Source organism: Euleptes europaea, chromosome 11, assembly GCF_029931775.1.
Source record: "Euleptes europaea isolate rEulEur1 chromosome 11, rEulEur1.hap1, whole genome shotgun sequence".
In the NCBI taxonomy this organism is placed as follows: domain Eukaryota; kingdom Metazoa; phylum Chordata; class Lepidosauria; order Squamata; family Sphaerodactylidae; genus Euleptes; species Euleptes europaea.
The window spans coordinates 63,419,462-63,442,146 of NC_079322.1; the positions used below are offsets into that span (position 1 = coordinate 63,419,462).

The following is a 22,685-nucleotide window of genomic DNA, read 5'->3' on the forward strand; positions in this document are numbered from 1 at the left end:
TTAAACCTTTTCCATGTGTCATTCAGAACCTCAAAGAGCCACTCGATTATGCTCCAACCAAAATCCCCTAACGAGCAATAAGCAAGTCTATGGTGTGACAGTCTGTCAAAATGCAATTCCTAACATGTCAGGATAATTAATGATCTCGTGACAACTTTCCACCGAATACTGCATTTCTCAGATTTCCTTTTCCCTTCAGTTTATGAGAATTTATGCTGCTGTAGTCTAAGCACCACACTCCATTCAGTGATACTAATATAGCTTGTTACCATTGCAAAATCTTGCTGTTTATGAAACACAGCTCCACTACAATAACAGATACTGTCCAACAACTCCACCGGTATTAGTTATATGTAGGAGGAAACCTCTATGTTCACTAATGAACAGTAGTCCCATTCCTCGATTTCCTGGTCATCCAAAAATAAATCAGGAGGCCCTGACCATCTAGAAGTCTGGAATGCTCCTAAAATTCTAGGATTGATCATCAAACCTTGCCAGCAGAAACCAGCAAAGCAGCCGTATGCATCTACAAACAACCATCATAGTAATCCTGCAAAAGTGTGCGAGCAGTGTTTTCCCACTGTACAGGATGACTTTTCATCCATGAAAAAGTAGGGTTCTCTCGTCAGATCTCAGAAGCTAAGCAGGGTCGGCCCTGGTTAGTATTTGGATGGGAGACCACCAAGGAATACCAGGGTTGCTGTGCAGAGGAAGGCACTGGAAAACCACCTCTGTTAGTCTCTTGCAGTGAAAACCCCAAAAGGGGTCGCCATAAGTCGGCTGCGACTTGAAGGCACTTTATACACACAAATATGCTTAGAACTGGAGTACAGAATTCATTTCCAGTGGCTGTAATCAGATACTGTATCAAGATTAGGGTTGCCAGGTCCCACTCCATAACCAGCAGGAGGTTTTTGGGGTGGAGCCTGAGGAGGGCGGGGTTTGGGGAAGGGAGGGACTTCAATGCCATAGAGTTCAATGGCCAAAGCGGCCATTTTCTCCAGGTGAACTGATCTCTATCGGCTGGAGATCAGTGGTAATAGCAGGAGATCTCCAGCTATTATCTGGTGGTTGGCAACCCTAATAAAACTCCAGGACCAGAGTGCACCCTAATCAAGATATTAAATTTAACTAAAAAGATGCTCATGCACATGCATACCTCGTACCACCCTGTCCCACCAGTGGTTTAAGTAAACCTCATTATCTGTGCTGCACAGGTGTTAGTCTCTTGCCTTGAAAACCCTACTGGGTCAATCATTTTATTTGCAGTCATAGATCATCAAACAGATTGACTGGGTCACCATAAAGTGGGCTGTGACTTGACAGCACTTTACATACACACACCCATTTTTCTATCCATATTAACCTTGAAAAGTAAGTCTTCTTCACAGTTTATCGTTAGGCACTGTGAGCATCAGGGAAAAGAGATTTTTCCTCTCACCCTCCCAAAAGGCAGATATCAACTAAGCTTGAAGTTATTAGGACTGGGCCAACAGCATGGAGATTTTATCACACCCTTGTAATGCAAACATTGTGGTTTACAGAGGTTCTTGTAAGGGGGTGGTGGTGTGAGAGAGCACTTTGTCATCCCATAAACTCATTCATGACACAGCAGTAGGTCATATATAGAGCTCTCCTATAGAGTCCTAATGGTCTGTGACTACTAGCCGTCTACCTAAAGTGAGGGTGTGAACGGGCTCCAAAGTCTTCCAAATGAAGCTTTTTTTTTGTTATAGCAATTGTGTTATGCCATTATTCAACAATTTTGGGAAATTAACATTTTTGCCAAGAGGACTACAGAAAGAAGAAGAGTTGGTTTTTTATATGCCAGCTTTCTCTACCACTTAAGAGAGACTTACAATCACCTTCCCTTCCCCTCCCCACAACAGATACCCTGTGAGGTAGGTGGGGCTGAGAGAGCTGTGACTAGCCCAAGGTCACCCAGCTGGTTTCGTGTGTAGGAGTGGGGGAAAAAAATCCAGTTCACCAGATTAACCTCTACCGCTCATGTGGAGGAGTGGGGAATCAAACACACAATTATTAGTACAGATGCCAGTATGTATATGTGGGGCATCCAGTCAATGGGCTGTTGGGATCAACTTCATGCAAAAACTATTCTAAATTAATGTAATAGTTATTCAAAAAGAGCCACCAGATACAGATTTCAGGTACTTGAGAAAATATTGCCAAGTGCCCCAGTAGTGGGACATTTAGGTTGGCTGGTGCTGTGTTTAGAGACTCTCATCAGTACTTCCTGTTTGGCTCTAGTCACATTATCTGCAAGTTCTAGATCATCCTCCCATGACAAGCTGGAGCGAAACAATATCAATCTTTTACAGGCTGCATATTTCTTTTACAGCCCTCGTGCATCTTTCAAGGTTTCACAACCGTATTTTTCTGCTCTCCTGTTTTTGCTTGGCAACTAGACCATTTTAACAAGCTGTTGTGTTGCTATTTAAATTTCATCTAGATAAATGCCACCCTTTCGGAAATTAGCTCAGCTGACCCAGGTAAAATGATGGATGTGTGCATACCTTCTGGTACCTGGTGCAGAAGAACATTATTGGCCCAGGCAGCGTACAAAATCTATTTGGGCACACTAAGGATAAACCATAGGTGGAGGCTGGGGGACAGAAGTGTCAAGCAAATATGGCTATCTACATGCAATAAACTCCCTTAATTTCTCCTGCTGTCTCCCCACTTCTCTTCCAAGCTACCATGACACAAGCCTCAATCAGTGCTTGCACTACCTCATATTAAAATGAGGAATTCATTGCCAGAGGTGTAGTGATGGCTGCAAGCAAATACAATTTTAAAAGGGGATTAGACAGCTTCATGGAGGACAAGTCTATCAGTGGATACTAGCCATGGTGACTAAAGGGAACCTACATATTCAGAGGCAGTAAACCTCTGAATACCAGTGCCAGGAGGCAACATCAGGAGAAGGCCTTAGCCTCTATGCCCGGTTGTTGGCCCTCCAGAGTAACTGATTGGCCACTGTATGAAGAGAAGAAGGAAGAGTTGGTTTTTATATGCCTACTTTCTCTACCATTTAAGGAAGAATCAAACCGGCTTACGATCACCTTCCCTTCCCCTCCCCACAAGACACCCTGTGAGGTAGGTGGGGCTGAGAGAGTGTGATTAGCCCAAGGTCACTCAGCTGGCTTCGTGTGTAGGAGTGGGGAAACAAATCTAGTTCACCAGATCAGCCTACACCGCTCATGTGGAGGAGAGGGTAATCAAACCCGGTTCTCCAGATCAGGGTCCACCGCGCCAAACCACCGCTCTTAACCACTGAACCACGCTGGCTGAACTTAGTGTGAATGCACCCATTTCCTGTCTCAGCTTGCTTTTGGCTCAGTTCAAAGTGTCAGTTCTTCCATTTCAGGAGAAAAAAAAGGTAAATAGGTGATGGCAGGACTTTGAGATCATGCTGTTCACTTAGGTCATTTGGAGAAAGCTCTGCTTTGCAATGCTCTCATTATTATGATGCGCACCAAACGCATGCAGGGCCACCTCTGTGGTAGCACCCCAACATACCTCAAATGTTCTCAAATGCTGGGAGCATTAGTTGTGCAGTTTGGGGTCTGGAAACATATTTGCACTCTAAGGCATGCACTGAGGTTTGCTGAGCAGGCTTTTAATTTAAAAATACAAAGCATCCTGTCAGGATTAATACATTCCACCTTTTTCAAGGGAAGAAATACTTGCAGAACTTTTTTTTTTAAAAAAATAGCTCCTTACTGCATTGTTGTCAGCTGGGAGAGCCAGGATTATAATTTTGCCATGGACTGGTCAGATTTAGATTGTCTAAACAAACTCACTCACTCAAAGGATGGCTTGAACATTGATTTCTGGGCGGAAAGCAAGAATTCTACCTGTCTAGAGAACCACAGGCATGAACTGGCTACCAAGCAACAGAGGATGCATAAACTGATCCACCTTTCATTCAAAGTGTGGGGATTACTTTTACTTGCTATGAGAGTGTGACCATCCAATATATCAAGCTGCATACGTTAGTATTACATTAATTTAATGGCAACGATTACCCCATGCACTGCCTGTGGGGGGGGGGAATAACACTTGGCAAAACTGATGTTGGCAACTACTTGCTAGAGTGGTGTAGTGGTTAAGAGCGATGGTTTGGAGCGGTAGACTCTGATCTGGAGAACCGGGCTTGATTCCCCACTCCTCCACATGAGCGGTGGAGGCTAATCTGGAGAACTGGATTTGTTTCGCCGCTTCTACACATGAAGCCAGCTGGGTGACCGTGGGCTAGTCACAGCTCTCTCACCCCCACCTACCTCTCAGGGTGTCTGTTGTGGGGAGGGGAAGGGAAGGTGATTGTAAGCTGGTTTGATTCTTCCTTAAGTGGAAGAGAAAGTCGGCATATAAAAACCAATTCTTCCTTCTTCTTCTTCTACTTCCCAAGACTGATAAAACTTCTAGGATTAGAACAGTAATGTTCAAATTGACCCCTGGTAAAGGTCCTGAATATTGCAGGCAACCACTCACTTAACATCATGGATTGTTTCTAAATATCTAACGGAGAGATGTGAATGATAGATGGTCTGCAGCGTCCTTCACTATGACTGCCTTGATCCTGTCAGGGACAAATGCAATGTTTAACAGTTTGGGGAGAGGAGGGGCGGTCACCAACAATTTGTTTTACTTAGAGCAGCAAGGATAATATGCAAAGGTTTCCTGTTTGTGAAAAATTAATGGTGTTCCTCCCCTCCCACCTCATTTGTAACTGAATTAATCTTTGCCACTTCTGAAAGGGGAGGGGGGGAGTCTTTTGTATGAAAATGTAACACTTCTGATCTCAATGGTAACATGCCTTAGAGAAGTGCCGCTTTGACTGATTGTTCTTCGAGGATAACAGAACAACCCTTCAACGCAGATGAATTTTTCTCACCACAGTATCCTGACCCTATTTATGTAGCCTTTATAGTGCCATTACACACAAAACACAAGTTTCGCTGACAACAACAACACAGCTAAGATGGCAGAGGTTGCGGAGGGTATGCACTAAAAGTTGGAGGCCAAGGAGTTTAACCAAGCTTGAACTTGAACTATACCACACAAGACAGCAACAAGTTCTCTGGTAATGATGGAAAGGAAGACTAAGGCCTCCCAGTTTAACTGGAAATGCATTTTGAGGAATGTAGTCCATTTAGAGCTCAAATAGTAACGTCCCAAATCTGTTCTTTGAGTTCCAATAAAAAAGGTGGACTAGTAGTTTGAGTGCACAACAGGGGCCAGTGAGGACTGTTTTTGTCAGGATCAATACTTTCCCAGTAGGCCTACACTTACATATGTAAATCAGAGAATCAAGGATGCTTGAGTTCTATGACCCCAGGTCTTATGAAGATAATTGCTAGATCAAGTCTTTGAATGGAATTAAAACATAACTGGAAGGCATTTTTGTTACATTTTTTAACTGAAAATTTTCATTACTTTGTCTCTAGAGTTTATTTCTCTCCATATTCCCTCAGCAAGTCTAATTTTTAAAAATCTACTTATCATAGTTCTTGCTTAAATCATTCCTTTGTGCCTTTTTTACAGAACATGCTAGCCTTCCGAGTTAATATCACGTCACATATATTTATTCCTGTTTTTGCTCTCCACATCTAACATCTGAAAAGAGTTCTGTGTAACTCAAAAGATGGTCTCTACTATTTTAAGCATCAGTTGACAGTTTTCTCTCTACCTCCACCGCCAGAGTCTAGAATACAAAAGAGAGAGAGCCAGCGTGGTGAAGCGATTAAGGTGTCAGACTAGGACCTGGGAAACCCAGGTTCAAATCCCCACTCATGCTATGGAAGCTTGCTGGGTGACCTTAGGCACACTCTCAGCCCTGACCCTGGCTAGTATTTGGATGGGAGATCAAGGAATATCAGGGTTGTGATGCAGAGGCAGGAAATGGCAAACCACCTCTGAATGTCTCTTGCCTTGAAAACCCTACGGGGTCGGCATGAGTCAGCTGTGACTTGGTGCCCCCCCCCCAAAAAAAAGGCAAGCTAGGTAAGGTTCATATGGCTTCCCTGGAACCTAATGCAATGTTCCTCTAAATTATCCTTTCTGGAGGTAAAAGGCCTTTGCCATTGAAAGGATCATGAGGACAAAGGGAGCGGGACTCCCAAGAATCCTCACAGGTCGCCATCTGTTATTAAAATTTGTGCAATTACTATTATTTTCTACGGCTCCCTCAATGTAGATGATGTTTATAAAGAATGAGCACAAAAAGCCAAGTCCCTGCCCCAAGGACCTTTCAAACTGTCACGTACGTCTTTGTGGACTCCTTAGAGTTACCAACATTGATATCCCAGCTGCAGAGTATCTTTTATTCTGAAAAATTTGTTTAGAACAACACACAGCAGTCCCGTACCTTATCTTTACACTTAAGCGGCATAAAACCATAACACATCATCATTCTTTTCCTTTTTTTTTTTGGGAGGGGAGGAGGGTGACACACAGCCATGGCAGTTACCACTTATACCTGGAGACCGTAACTAAACAGGTATCAAATCACTCATCAGAGGGAGAGACTTATTGTGGCACTTTGTCTTACCTCCCAAAGTCCTCAGGGGAAGCAGCTGTAAGAAAAGTATTAGTTTTGTTGCAGCACCACATGTCAGCATGCCTACCGAACCATTCAGCTTAAAATAATACTCTGAACGAAAGATTTTTACACTGCATTTATCATTCTGCAGAGGTCTGTGGTACGCAGGGTGTGTGTGTGGGGGGGGGAGTAGTAAACTCTATTTATCAAGAATGAAAAGCAGTTTATAAGATATATTTGATATACAGTGGCATTTGCTTTTAATCAATTGAAAGTGAAATTGCTGATGGATAGGTGGGCTTGTCAAAACATAATACCCCCGTCCATATATAATGCAAGATTATGTTCATAAAATGCATACTTGGTCCTCTCTCACCAAGGAGTGCAGGAAAAAAATGTGAATGCAATTACTCTGCTGAGATAAAGGTAATCTCCTTCCTTATCCCACCCCTAAAGTCTTTCTTAGATCTTAGAGGAAGAGTCTGGATTTGGCTTTTTAATACACACATACACAGAGCCTTAAATCCTGGCACAGAATCATAATTGCTTCATAGGTCATTTAATTTTCAAAGTACATTCAATCAAAATCCCTAAATACTAAAGTTCCCCTTCAATAAAGTGAGCATTATGATTCTGAGTGCTTTGTTTACCAATGAAGATAGGAAAATGGTCATCATCTACATTGCATTTGCTGTCCCCCACTTAACTCTTTCAAAAACCTATCTTTCTTTGAGGGGAGGAATGCAATACAAGACACATTTGTGTTCAGTAGCAGATCATTTACATCGCAAAAAGTGTGGTATATTTCATGCCATTGGCTTTATTTAACACCACAGCACCTATAAATTTTTCCCTTCCAAATTTTAGAGAGAGAGAAAAATATACACAGCATATCTGTGTGGTTTCGAATGCTGCCAGCTTGGTAAGTTATGGTTTAAGCAGCCAGGGATAAATGCTGCATGAAGTGCATTTCTAATATTAGACCAAGGTAAAAGGCGAGAAGAAACATTTATGAGACTCTAATAGGAATAATTCATGTTCCTGCAATTCAGCTTCAACATTAGGACACAATACAATTCCCATTATAAATGAAGAACTAGGTACTGTCATCCTCACCTTGACCAGTGCAATATTCAGGGACTGAATTACATATGGCTTAGAACAAGCAAGGCTACCTTCTGAAACGATCGTGCTGTATTTCAAATGGACGCCCAACCCAGTTATGACAAAATTGGAAACTTAAAAGAAACCCCAGCAAACTATGGTTTAATTAATAAAAGCCTACACAATACATTACCTTCCGCCTCGGGCACTGAAAGGCACTACATGGATTCCCAAAGGCCCACCGTCATTGGAGACTTCAACGAGCTTTACCATATCACTGTGAGACAACGATGAATGAAGGAATGTGAACATGTACCGTAAATGAACCAAAGAAGACATACACACAAACACACACACCCAAAACACCAAGATATCCTATAACTGCAGACAGTGATGATGAAAACCATGTTGAATGCTACATACCTGAATATTAATCTGAGGGCATGAAAGGAGATTAATCATAAAAACAGCTTTATTAAAACATCAAGTGAAATGGAATCTGATGGTTGGACAGCCCTATTCCATTATATTAATTGCTTTAAGAATAATAATGACCAGAATGGGTTTTGGCATTGGCCTGTGTGTGGGTTGGAAGTAAAACCCTGAACCCAAAAGTTCAAACTGAATTCCATCCCCAACACCTTATGCAACTGAGAAGACAACAAATACGAATTGACCATTTTCTGTATCTGTATAGGTTGTAAGATAGACATATCACCAGAATTGAGTCCAGAGATGTAATACATTTATTTCAGAAAAATTAGAAGTGACTCATCTTTCAAAAAGGTGGGGTAGGGTTGTATGAGTTTTCAACTATTCAGCTCTTCAGAGACACTGACAGTATTTTTGTTCTGCTCAGCCAAGTTTGTACCTCAGCACTGCAGAAGTACATATAAGTTCTGTCTTCTTTACCAGATTCCCAAATGGAATACTGAAACACTTCAAAGAACTATGGCACTACTCGTCTTAAAACAAATGACCATATCACATTGCTGTATTTCATATTTATGTTGTTCTCATTACTCATCTCTGATTATTTCCATATATACACATTCTTTCCTCTTGGATTCATGAGCTCTGGTGTGAGTATGTCTTTCCGAACACTAGTATCCATTCAGAAAGGGTTCCAAAAATGAACAATGGCCAGAAAAATATCCAGATTAATTTTTAATATGGCACAAGATTCAACAAAATAAAGCTATTATATTAAACGTTAAACAGGCAAAAGGCTAAAATGAGATGTCAATCATGAAATACAGTATGAACTGTACTACTTGCATGTGCAATTGACTTTATCAGACTGCACAACATATATGCTGAAGGAGACATAGATGGCAACCTGTAAGAATCGTAAGCATATAAAAATGGAATGATTCTTTACATTAAAAAAGGAAAACGCATGCAAGAACAATGCCTGCTACAATTTTGCAAAAAAAAAAACCATTTTAAATTTGAAATATTAAATGGATAGCAAATGGTTAGACAATATTTTGGTAATAGTGGCAGTATTGCAGAGAGGGAAATCCCACTGCAGTCACGTGGCAGATTATTATGCTTTTAACCATTATTTCGTCTAGGATTATCAGTAGTTTATCAAGAAATAAATTTTGAAGCTGGTAACATACAGTATTTACTCAAATGCAAGACTAGGGCTGTTACCGCACTAGATATTCCCAGCGATGTATTAAAAGTTTGAAAATGTTATAAAAAATACTGTTCGCACTTTCTATGTATTCCCATCGATGTATTAAGAGTTTGAAACTGTTATAAAAAGATGTCTTCCAACCATTTTTTAGCCGTGGCATCCCAAAAACCTTTTAAAGCGATGTTTTTTTATAACATTTCCAAACTCTTGATACATCGCTGGGAATACCTAGTGCGGTAACAGCCTAGGTTTTTTCCCGGGATGTCAACAACAAAGAGGGGATCATCTTAAATTCACATATAAATTACAGGTAGGGCCTGGAGATCTCTTGCTTTTACAATTGATCTCCAGACTACAGAAAATGACTGCTCTGGAGGGTGGACTCTATGGCATTCTACCCTGATTTATGAGGTCCTTCCACTCCCGAAATCCTGCCCTCCCCAGGCTCCTTCTCCAAAATTTCCAGGTATTTCCCAACCCAGAACTGCAACCCTAGTTATGTCTAATAAGTTAAAAACAACAACACCTTTTTGTGTATAACATTTTTGGAGGCGGTCATCGTATATTCAAGGTCATCTTCCTTTCAAGTGAATATGGTATTATGCCTAAAAAGTGAGGTTATGTCCTACTACTCTACTCAGCTAATAATGGCACCTTCCTCTAATGCACGTAGTGTTGCTTTGGCAGGAAGAGTCTCTTACAATAGAGCCAGTATGTTGTAGTGGTTAAGAACAATGGTCTCTAATCTGGAGAATCAGGTTCGATTCTCCACTCCTCCACATGAAGCCTGCTGGGTGACCTTGGGCCAGTCACGGTTCCCTCAGAACTCTCTCAGCCCCACCTACCTCACAAGGTGCCTGTTGGGGGGGGGCAGGTGATTGTAAGCCACTTTGAGACTTCTTAGGGTAGTGAAAAGCAGGATACAAAAACCTTCTCTTCTTGTTCTTTTTCTTCAATAGAGAAATGCTTGAGTTGAAGGAATGTGCTATTGTAAGCTGAGTAGAATAGCAGGATCGAACCCATGGTCACACCAATTTTACAAATCAAAGCCCAGAACACATACTTTTTAGCACATCTAATGAAACTCTCCTTTATTACTGAACTATTTCACCAGTCATAGGACATTTAAGCTCAGCGAACAAATTGTTCTGAATTAATTTTCAAATTATCTTTCATTAATTTATATATCTTTCTTTAATTTATATTTAGCTTCAGTGATCATGATATCATAACCAAGTGCCAAATATGTAAGTAGAATTGAACTGCAATTGGGGTTGTCAACCTCCAGGTGGTAGTTGGAAATCTCCTGCTATTACAACTGCTTTCCAAGCGACAGAGATCAGTTCACCAGGACAAAATGGCTGATTTGGAAGGTGGACTCTATGACATTATATCCCATTGAAGTCTCTCCCTTCCCCAAACCCCGCCTTCCTAAGGTTCCACCCCCAAAATCTCCAGGTATTTCCCAACACAGAGCTGGCAACCCTAACTGCAATTTTGCATCAACTTTGCTTGGAACAGGGCAACAACATAGTTTATGCGCAGTTTTCCTATTGACATATTTATCATCATCAGTTGCTTGGATCACTCAATTCTTCAGAGGCACAGAGACAAAATGCATGATAGTATAACATTCCCTGAGATGCATTCAGTCTTATTGGCTACTCTGACTCACAACCGCTGGAACAAAGAAACATTCTACTACTCTACATCAGCAACTCATTTGTTGTGTATTATTGTTGTTGTTTTACAGACCCCATGTGACCTTAATGACAGAACTCACTGTCAGTTATGTTCTTAATAGCTGCTGTGCAAACAAGAAGCATCAAATAAACAGAATTTTTTCAGTAAAATAGGAAAATTGTGGTTTGCCTGCATTTAAAAAAAATGTTCCATTTCTTTAATTCATTTGGGGTTTAAAAATAATTCAACAGTAATTTGCTCATTACTTAAGTGCTACTTAAAAAAAGAAAGTAGTATTATGTTATGTTCTCATGAAACCCATGACCAATGTCAATTAAAAATGGGCTGCTACTTTCTGAGCCTTTTTGGGAGAATAAAGAACCTTGTCTTCTTCAGAGATTTTTCTTCCAACTTTAGAAAGGCTTTGGCCATCAAGAGCTCTCCTCTTCCCCACCTTTCTTCAAATGTACATGTTGCAGGTGGGAGGGAAATAGCTCCTGAAGTATTTGCAAAAGCCCAGATTTCTATCTCTCAGTGAAGGCTTACCAGTATGTCCAAACCCTCCATTGTTGATGGGTCAGAGCTCAATTAAAGTTTTTAGTTCAATACTGGTGAGTCAGAAGGATTAATTGTCCTGAGTCAGCAATTCAGATCTTGTGTGTGTGTGTGTGTGGGGGGGGGGGGTTCCTTCAGGTTTTTTTCTCCTGGTCAGCATAATGATAAATGTTAAAAACTGCACTTTTCAGAGTTAACATCAGCAGAAAATGTTTAGAAGCAACCTTTGTCTCCTGGTGCCTCAAAACCAGAAGGTTTGATAGGTAGGTTTGTGACAGTATGGGAAAGGGGGAGGGATAGAAACCAGGAAATTATAGGATTGGAGCTGAACCATATCAGCCCAATTAAAATTTAGAAACTCATCTCATAATTATTTATAGCTTTCTGAATTGAGGGCAATAATTTTGATTTACCCATTTTCACAATTCTCCATCTAATAACAGATTCTTTCCACAAACATCGACTAAGATATCCTTAGTTATCTGCTTTGTGTGTAACAGGTTAGCAAAGACAGCAACGATGCTTTCTTCAGAAGATAATTCTTCCCATCCCCATTCAAATTCCTCAGACCTAATCAGCAATGTTAAATATCTACCAAAGTCTTCTATGAATTCAGGAATGGTTGTGCAAGAGTCTACTGACCACCATTGCATTCACCATTTTATGAGTCTGGGTAAAAGGTACTTGGAAAATGTCCAGAAGATAGTGATTCAGAGGTATGGAACTTCACCCATCTCCACATTAAATGCCTATCTACATTCCATAATGTGGGAAGAAATCCTAACTATTTTATGTTCATTCTTAGGGCTCATAATTAAAAATGAAACTTTATTAATAAACTTACTCTAAAGAATAGTTGATACTGGTCTCCAAGCCTGTATCGGCATGTCCTACTGGTTCAACTCTGCTGCTTTCCTCTTCTGTCCCATCTTCTTCCTGGCAAAAAAGCAAAAAAAGCAAAAGAGGCACCAGAATTTAAGCATCTGAATTTCAAAAATGGTTAAAAATTGCATACAGACGATAAAGATGTACTTTCAGCTATCAAAAACTGGTCTTGAATCACCCCTCAAAAAATAATAAGCACAGCTTGGAAAGATCACTCAGATTTAAAAGAAATTTTCTTTCAACTGCATAACAGTTGAAACTGTTTCATAAAAAATGTGAGTGAATATCAGAGAAATGGCCTAGGCAGTATTAACGATTTAGGGAATAAAGTGACAAAATGCACTCAAATTGAATTCTAGCAAAACTTTACAGAAACGACTATCAGTTTCAGGTCTGAGATATGCTTCTTATGGAAAACTTAGAATATGTCTCAACAAGCTCCCATATCCACACTCTTTCCTCCTCCACTTAGAATATACATACACCTCCAGCCATATGGGTGAGGTATGCAGTTCTACTCAGATACAAACATAATCACATAGCATGTTCCACTTGTATGCACAAACCTGAGATACGTTACCATGCCCTCCTGCATACAAAGTCCACATAAAAACAGAGCCAAGGGGAACGGACATGTGAACTGCTAGACATGAAAATACAGAATAAACAGGCAAACACAACAGTGAAAAACACTCAACACTGTAGTAAGCAATTAATATGTCCTTAATGGCTGGAGTTTTTATAAGAAGCTTAAATGGTTATTGGTAATAGCGATTATACTTTCAAGTTATTAAAATATGTACAGTCAGATGACAGAACTTTAACTCAGCAAGATCATTCGGCTTTTCCTAGATTCTGGTGCTCTTGTATACAAAAAATGGAGAGAGGTTTAAAGGGCAAGGTGCCTGGTACAAAACCAAGCTTCTAGACCTCAATGTGTTACAAATGCCCAGAACCAAGTGCCCTATTAGTTTCCCTGTGCCAAAATCAAAGTCCTTTAATATTCTAAATTGCTCAGGACCAGGGTAGCTAAAGGACCACCTATTTCTGTATGAACAGCCTCGATGACTTTAATCTTCAAGGGTCTGGCTTTGCATGATGCCAGCAAAATACAGGACTTTCCTAGTAGGCTGTGTCCGGACTATGGAATGTCTCCTATAATATCCATTTCCCTGCCAGAGAGGGTTTTTTTTTTTAAAAAAAAATTGAGCCTGCACTAAATTTGTTTGTTTTCCCAGGCATACCATTGATTTTATTGTGTTGGCTGATTTTGTAGTCTGTCTATTCTGACTGGCAGCAAATCTGCAGGATCTCAGGTAGTCTTTCACATTGCATGCTACCCTCATCCTTTTAACTGGAGATGCCAGGAACTGAACCTGGGATCCTCTGCATGCAAAGCAGATGCTCTACCACTGAGCCACAGTCCATTCTCAATCCCAGACTGCAGACAGTGTCCATCTTGCTTCAACATTCTCCACTGCTAATGCAGTGTGGCCACTGTGCCTCATTTTGACCCCTCTTCTGATATCTTGCTGGGTCTCCTTCTTTTGATAATGTCATAATATTAATTTGAAGCAGAAGTCCTGAGAGGGAGGGAAGGGAAGGTGATTGTAAGCCGCTTTGAGACTCCTTAAAGGTAGAGAAAAGAGGGGTATAAAAACCAACTCTTCTTCTTCTAAAAAAACCTCTAACCAAATTAGGAAGAATAATGCTAAGGAAGCCGCATAATTTCCAGATCATAGAATCATAGAGTTGGAAGGGACATCCAGGGACATCAAGTCCAACCCCCTGCACAATGCAGGAAATTCACAACTACCTCCCCCCCACACACCCCTAGTGACCAGAAGATGGCCAAGATGCCCTCCCTCTCATCATCTGCCTAAGGTCAGATATTCCCATAACTCTTCCTGAATTCAAAGAGTTAAAAGTAGCTTTATTACACGGAATTGATATTTATAAACTATTTGTGCTTATTTTTTTACTCGGGAACTGGTAGCGCACTCAGCTAGGAGATCACACACTGAAGCAGTTTCTTTTAAGGAAAGGAGGCGGCACGGCCTTATTAACTGTATCACTTCATAGAAATGCGTGCCTTTAATTGCCCACATTCCCTCATCGCTAAAGTGTGGCATTGTAACAAGCCTTTCTAAGAGCACAGTCTCTTAGATTATTCCACAGGCTGAGGCATCAATCAGCAAAACCGTAAGCGTTGGGCGAAGGGTTACGAGTTCAGCACGGAGAGAGTCAGACAATATATTAAATTATTGAAGAGATATTAAAGCAAGGCAGAGGCAGTTTGGTAATGTCCAATTGACATTTCCTCTGAGAGTCTGCACAAATAAGGAAGTGGATGTACCAAGCTTTCCCCAGGAGTTGTGGATGCTCCATGCGCCCTGGATAGCAGCTCACTGCGTGAAGCCAGGCTACTTGAAGATTGATGATCCCGTGTTTTGAGAGGCTCTAATATGCACTTCTTAGTCATCTATCTCTCTTAAGCATCAGGCAAGTAATACATTTCAAAGGTTAACCAGCATCTTGAACCTGCCTACAACTTGCATTAGGGATGTAAATACAAACTCAAAATTAGATACTTGTGTCATTCTAAAAAAGGTGTTCAAACACAAAGAATGACGAGTCTGCCAGCAACATACAAACAGCTCGAGCAGATTTCCGAAATATTGATCACAGAGCACATGTGTTAGAATTTGGTCCATTGAGCATAGCTAAAAACAACATAAAATATTTAAAGATAATGACAAAAGCCTCACAAGAACTCTCTCCCCGTTCCCCCTGGATATTAAGCTCCTAGGAGGGCCTCTAACAAATGGAAGAGTAGATGATTTTCCTTCCGAGCAGCAATGCCTTCCATCTCATAAAATATCACCATTGTGTCCCAGAAGAAGCTTTTCAAGGGTACGGGAAGAAAAGGGAGGCTGAAAAACAATCAAATGCATGTGGATCTGCTGAAGGTAAGCAAAAACAGGCATACACATCAGCAATCCAGAAGTGTAGTGGCATTACAGGATCCCCTCCATCTTCCCATTGCTGGATATACCATTTGTGGGAGATGGAATGCCTAGAAAGTTATCCTTCTCCTCCGACCAATGCCTCAGGGTGTCAGAAGGACAAGGAAGCTGTTCCACAAATGCAGCCTCAAGCAAGAGAATCAGAATTGCACATGTAAACCAAATTGTTGGGTGTGAGCAATTTGCACCTGATCACACTGTTTATCCTGGTAATGTTCAGTTGAATTCAGCACATGTTAAGAAATCATGGTGCCAAGCATTCCCAACATCATTGGTTGATGCCAGGGAGGGTTATCAAGGCTTACTCCCCTTGAACAGAGAGATCTGTTCCCCTGTCTCTAACCTGAGACCCTGGAACAAGCCTCTCTGTTGATAATATAGCCAAATCAGGGTTTGGACCACCAGACTCACAGCAACACACCATAAAGTGTTGGCCATAACATGGTAGCCATGTTATGGTTGGGCTCACCACCCTGTGCCAGAATTCCAAAGGTGCCCAAAGGCCCAGAAGGTTGGGGACCCCTGATCTAGATAGACCATGAGATCTGTGAGCTATCAAAATGGAAATAAGACATCCTGGTGTTATGGAACATGGCTGCCATTTAGAGTTCAACCCTGCAAGCGTTCACCTTAAAAAAAGCCTCTTTGTTTTGCCAGCCTTCTGGGAAGTATCTTAATTTCAATACTATAGTAGCTTATGATAGTCCCCTCTGCAGTTGCTATAATGTTTAATTGGGATTTTTAAAACATATAAATTGATTATTTATGATGATGATATCTTGGCACTGCTGTAAGCGCCATATTACTAAGATGGGTTTTTAAAAATTAAATATTTTCAAAAACCATACTTCTGTGGGAAAACCCATGTTTTTCTCCCAAGTTTTAATAGCTCTAGACAAACAGTATATTCATTCAATTTGGTTCTGGTAATCTTATGAGCCCCAAAATTACATTTCTCATGTACGTTCATAGAGTAAAAGAAGTGTCTAAACTTCACTAGTGCATTGGTATCAGGATGCTATAATCAACAGATGTGCCCTTTTAAAAAAACTTTAATATTGCAGTAATCAGACACTCTTTTCTTTCCCATATAACACAGACTTTCATTTACATGGAACCAAACGTAGATTAATTTGGACACCTGCAGAGGGAAGTAACTTAAAATTCTCATTTGCTAAAAAAAGGAACCAGCTTTGAAAGTATCTGCATCAAGTAATTATTGCCTTGGTTTTCTTGTTAAATTAAAAAATCCCACCTGTTACCAAGGTAAAATTAGAAAACGGTATACTTTATTTAGGGGCTTGAGAAACTTCTGGGACTAATGATATGCAAATCTAAGCTGTCTATTATGTACAATCACTGCAGAGAGCTACATAAAGATACCACTTTTTTCCCATAGGTGCAGGGGTTACGTAGCACATTATTATAAATTATCCCCCCACCACTACAAAAGAAAGTGAGAGTAAGCTGATGTCTAGCCCATGATCAGTTTAAGCAACAATTAAACAAAAGCACAGGAGCTGGAAAAAATATTTCATTGTCTTTCATGAAGGTATGATTTGGGGAGGGGGAAGTTTTGGCTTCTAAGGAATTCAGCAATAGGCAGTGGGCCAGGCTTAAACTGTGACTCAGATGGAGGAAGAGAAGTCTGAACAAACTACATAAAACTTAGGGTTGCCAGGTCCCTCTTCACCACCAGCGGGAGTTTTTGGGGTGGAGCCTGAGGAGGACGGGGTTTGGGGAGGGGAGGGACTTCAATGCCATAGAGCCCAATTGCCAAAGCGGCCATTTTCTCCAGGTGAACTGATCTCTATCGGCTGGAGATCAGTTGTAATAGCAGGAGATCCCCAGCTTTTATCTGGTGGTTGGCAACCCTAATAAAACTCTAGGGCCAGAGTGCAGCCTGATTAGGATCATGGGGATGTGGCTTCACCAACTGAAATTGATATGCCCGCCACCTGGCGAGTGAAAAAAGGATAGGCAAAAGACGGGAGCGTACAAAGAGAGGAGATCAGTTTGGATTGGCAAAACAGTGCAATACAGAAGCACTGAAGCAGCTCTCTAGTCCACACACACACCCCACCAGTATCATCGCCCTAATCTGAACTCCTGCACAGTTGTTATTTCAATTTAAAAAAAAAAAAAAAAACACTGGTATGTTCAAATCACATCTTGTCCAGCTGGACCTGTGTCTGTCTTTGGAATTCTATTGCCACATGCACACCAGGGTTGCCAACCTCCAGGAGGTGAAGGAAAATAACAAGCACTGATGGCTACTGGAAACATCAATAAGACTTTTTTATAATTCAGTCATAAAAATCAAACCTTATACAGTGAAACAGAAGCAAACAAAGTCCCGTGGTGAAAATAATTTTCGCCAGGTGAGGTCTCCCGGTTGCCAAGTTCCAGGTGAAGGCTGGAGATCCGTTCACTGGGGCGGCACTAGCGGCATGCCAAGCCGCAGATGAAACAGGTACCGCAGGCAAAGGTAGTTGCAGATCGATATTGGCTGTATGTAGCCGAAGAATTTTGAGCCAAAACTTGATTTTAAAGTATATTGTAACAAAAATTGGGGCTAGCCAACCGGGAGATGGTTTCCAGTAGCTTGTTATTATCCTTCAACTCTGTTATTATAGCACGAGGGACAATTTTTGAATTGTATAACCTCCAGGAGGTAGCTGGAGATCTCCCACTATTACAACTGATCTCCAGCTGATATAGATCCGTTCACCTGGAGGAAATGGCCACTTTGTCCGTTGGACTCTATGGATTGAAGTCTCTCCCCTCCCCAAACCTTGCCCTCCTAGGCTCCGCCCCAAAAACCTCCCACCGGTGGCGAAGAGGGACCTGGCAACCCTAACACACACTGAAGCTGATGACCTGGATGCAAAGATGACCTGGAAATTAAGGATGCTAAGGGACAGCAGGTAAAGAGTAGGGTACAAATGGATTGAAAAGAAGGCAACTGTAAGAAGAATGTGAGGAAGAAGCAGAAGATTAAGGGTAACAGAACAAGAGGCCACAGAGAGCTGAGAAAAAGAGAGGACAAGAAAGAGTCAGGAAGGGAAAAGGAAGCTACAGACAGCGGGGGCCAGGCTCTCTCTGCATCACCTTTCCAGACCTTGATTGGAACTTGCAAAAACATATGGTGCACAACTCAAAACCAAATCAAGGCATCACACTTGTGCAAGTGGAAACCTTTCAGTGCTTACTTTGCAAATGTTTTCTGTTCATACAGAAGCTTGGATGCAGTTTGTTACAAAAAAGTTTTTTTTCTTAAGAGGACAGAACAAGGTCATTATTTCCGAAGGTGGAAATCTTGCGAGTAGCCCCCACCTGGGTCTCAGGCAGAGATGTTTTTTTTCTTCCTTTTCCAGCAGCTGCTGACTTTAACTAGAGATACCAGAGACTAAACCTGGGATCTCATGCATAAAAAAGCATCTGTGGAGCGTTGAACCATAACCCCTCCCCAGCATTATACAGAAGTAATGAAACACAGAAGTGTCTTATTTATTTAAAATATTTATATCCCGCCTTTCCTCGTTCAAGGTTCATGTTCGTGGTTCTTGTTGTATGCACAATACACGAACCTTGTGGTTCATTGCGCTTGCAGAAGGCACAATACTGGTCACCCTGTGCTTGTTAGCCTGTAGTTCTGACCTAACCCATCATGAAATAACCAATATAAACAGCATAACAATCAGTTGGTAGACCTATAATAATTAAATAGTCTATATTTCATCTGCTGTCTCGTATTTGCTTTAGGAATCCTAAATAATGTAATGCAAAGATTTGATACAATATTGGTGATTTTAACTTGTCATGTTTACGCACGTGGGGGAAAAATCCCTATACAGCCAGGGTTGATAGAATACCTCTCCTAAGAGACACGCTTTCTGCCTTAACTAGCATAGACATGTGCTTAACTGGCTTTCATGTCGTCTTCACTTCTTGATTAGCTGGCCACATCTCTGGAGAGAAGCAATTTTCAAACATGCAGGGAGGCCTGGCAGTAACATAACAGACCAGCCTCTCTTCCTCCCACTTCAAGTACAGTACAAACAACATTAAACACAACCCATCTACTTTCCTTCGTGTTCACTTCTAATACGTGCATCGATAGTCTACCTGTCTAGCAATGACATTCTTTAAGTAAGCAAAGTATGGACAGTCCAGCCATTTGCCATATCAGTAGACATGATAGCAAGGGCCTTATTGTGACTATGGATAATCTAACATAATGTGATTTTAACTACTAAATAGAGAGGTGGAGAACAGGTCACTGATAACTGCTCTTAACCACTGCCCCATGCTGGCTCTTAAGCAGCTTTTCTACTGGTGAAAAGGGGAGGGGTCCCCTTTGATCATGATAAAGACTATGGTGGAGATTGCGGGACTTGCATGAACAAAAGTCATGTGTGTTGGTGGCTGTAATAAGGAGAGAAATTAGGTGGCACTGAATGAAATTGTTGGCTGGAACAAGACCTTAGATTTGTATTTTTTTTAAAGCATGTTTACTGTTACTGTTTGCTCAAATACCCTTGAGCCAACACTCACTGATTTGTTTGTATGCACAGTTCTGCATTCTGAAATGCCAGCTTCATCATATTTCATTCATCTTGTACAATTTAACGAAGGAGTGGACCTTTAAACCTTGAAGAGAATCGTGCCTGTCATCGGCGCAAAATGTCATCACGGGGAAATATATTGAAACACATAATGTTTCTCAAGATGTTCAGAAACAGAAACTATTTAACAGTAGACAAGCAAACCAAACAAGAACTAATACAGAGTGTTTTTACTCAAAGAAAAAAAGAGCTTGATTGAAAAAAAAATCCTTTTGTTTTCAATATACAGGGGAAAGCCCCACAAATACAAAATCTGGAATACATATGTGAAGGCTTGTAAATATCCCAAGTAACAAGAGACATTTAGCTTATTGGCTTGGCATCAGACCTTGGTGAAGGAAAACACTGAATGAGAATGATCTTTTCTTTTTTTTTAACCAAGTGCTGCTGTTGCATAGTAAAGTCATGGAACAAATTCTATGGAGCTGCCCTTCAGATCTGTAAAGAAATCTAACTTTTAGCCAGCCACAGTCAGCAACACTCAGGATTGTATTAAAAAAATATGCCACAAGAAAATATGAATGGCGTCCTCAAAATCATGTGCATGGCATGGACATCTGATGAGATTTACTTCTCCTGAAATTACTACAGCCCGAATCTGGATAGCCCTGCAAGCCTGATGTCAGATCACAGAAGCTAAGCAGAGTTGACTCTGGAAAGTATTTGGATGGGAGACCTTCAAGGAATACCAGGGTCGTGTAGCGGAGGGAGGCAATGGCAAATTGCCTCTGAACATCTCTTGCCTTGAAAACCCCACCACAGGTCGCCATGAGTCAGCTGTGACATGATGGCAAAAATGTATTACACTTAACAAAGGTTTGGGGATTGTTTGGCAAAAGGAAAAAGGAAGGAGAGTGAGAATAGGTGGGCAAAAAGGGGAGAGAGAAAAATCCCCATGAGCCAAGAAAGAGTGTTGGGCTCAAGAGTTTTGTTCTGATTTCAAGGAGAGAGCAAGTAACATTCTCTTCAAGGTTTAATGGTCCACTGTTGGTTACACTGCATGTAAAGAAGTTCATTTGAACAACATTTATTACAATTGCTGTTGTTATTATGAGAACTAAAAAAGTGTTTCAGCACAGGATTGTCACTCATTTCTAAAGCAAAGGTGCTCTTGCAGAGTTTGTCTCCCAACACACATCAGGGAAGCTGAAGTCACCTATAACTACCAGGTCTTATTGTTTGAATACCCTGTCAAGCTGATCAAGGAGGGCAGCATCCACCCCCTCACCCTAGTGAGGAGCTGCTGGCAAGGTTGTTGCTGAGTGAGGAGGGCCTGTTTGCCAGGAGTTGACCGCTGGCCTCGACCTCTACTGTTGCTGTTGAGAGGTGGGGGCTGTGAACCTTTGAATTTTAAGACGACTCCTCGCCTGCAGCAGAACTGAATCAGCTGAGCTGGGAGGCAGGGCAGAGGACAGAGCCACTGGCTCTTGCCCTGTGGCTCTTAGCCTGGGGATCGCATAAATAGTTAAGAAGCTTTTACACTGTTGTACTTGTTACCCCTTTTGGCTTAGGTAGACATTTGGTCAGGCCTTTAAGTTTCAGGCTAGATCAGCACGCCAAGGTATTTCTAGAGTGAAGGAAATCCACTTGGAAGGTGATATCAATCGATTTGTAGTCTACCACACATTGTTAACATTGTGTGTCGGCAAAAGCTTTTTTTTAAGTATAACACCATTAAAACTCAAAGATGAATCCACAACTGTATAAAACTATCATTTTAAAGGGTCCGTTTAAATGCCTTGTCAACAAAACAGGTTTTACAGTCCCAAAAGTGACATCTGCTGGTAAAGGAGAAAGGAGGAGGCATTAAAAAAAGAATTGGCACAGCAAACAGTGCACTTAATACTGAATTTATTGTGACATTTTCAATAATAACTAAACCTAAAAATGCCTTCTAAAACGACACAATTGCACAACAGTCCATCATTCCATTCAAATATTTCGTGCCAATAGAACAAGGCATAAATATTGCAAAATGAATCCAATGACTGATAACTTCCTTTAAAAATTGTTTGCATTTATTCAATTACCAAAGTAAAGGTTTGCCTGCCATGTTTTCCTTGCCCAAGAAAAATATTTTGAATGGGAAAGAGGAGAGCACACAATGCAAGTTCTTGAAAATTCACTCTCACATAAACACACATATCTAAATGATGAATGAATAACCTCGGCAGTGACCCAGGGTCATAGGATTCTGAACCAATGACTTATATAACACATACCTGGTGTACACATTTGTACACCAACATCTGGAAATTATTAAAATTAGTATGTGCAAAACAATAATTGGAGAGTCAATAAATTACATTTTGTTATTATCAGGGGAGAAACAGTTAAATATATATATAGCAGTGAGCATTTCTTGCAAAAAGAATTCTAGTTACAATGTAATTTATCATTCATTTACACCAACATATACAGCTGAAGTGTTAAATCCTCCAGAGACATTTTGGTTTTTGACTTTTTCTCTTAGCAGCAATGTTGGAGAAAAGAAAGCCAAAAGGCGTATTTGTTCTGCGTTTCCCCAGATGAATTGTATCTCAAGACTATATTGCCTCTTTTTATTAGACAACACAATCTCATGATGAATGATT

At 40.9% G+C, this 22,685-nt stretch overlaps 1 protein-coding gene across 4 annotated transcripts in view; it reads right to left on the reverse strand.

The window, feature by feature from the left end:
* PARD3 (par-3 family cell polarity regulator) overlaps positions 1–22,685 on the reverse strand; it is a 671,910-nt gene that overhangs the window by 309,378 nt on the left and 339,847 nt on the right. For all 4 annotated transcript variants that reach the window (XM_056857249.1, XM_056857250.1, XM_056857248.1 and 1 more), the window contains 2 exons: positions 12,397–12,488; positions 7,863–7,946 (listed from right to left, as the gene is read on the reverse strand). In XM_056857249.1, coding sequence (XP_056713227.1) covers positions 7,863–7,946; positions 12,397–12,488 — 176 coding nt within the window. The remainder of the gene's footprint in view (positions 1–7,862; positions 7,947–12,396; positions 12,489–22,685) is intronic.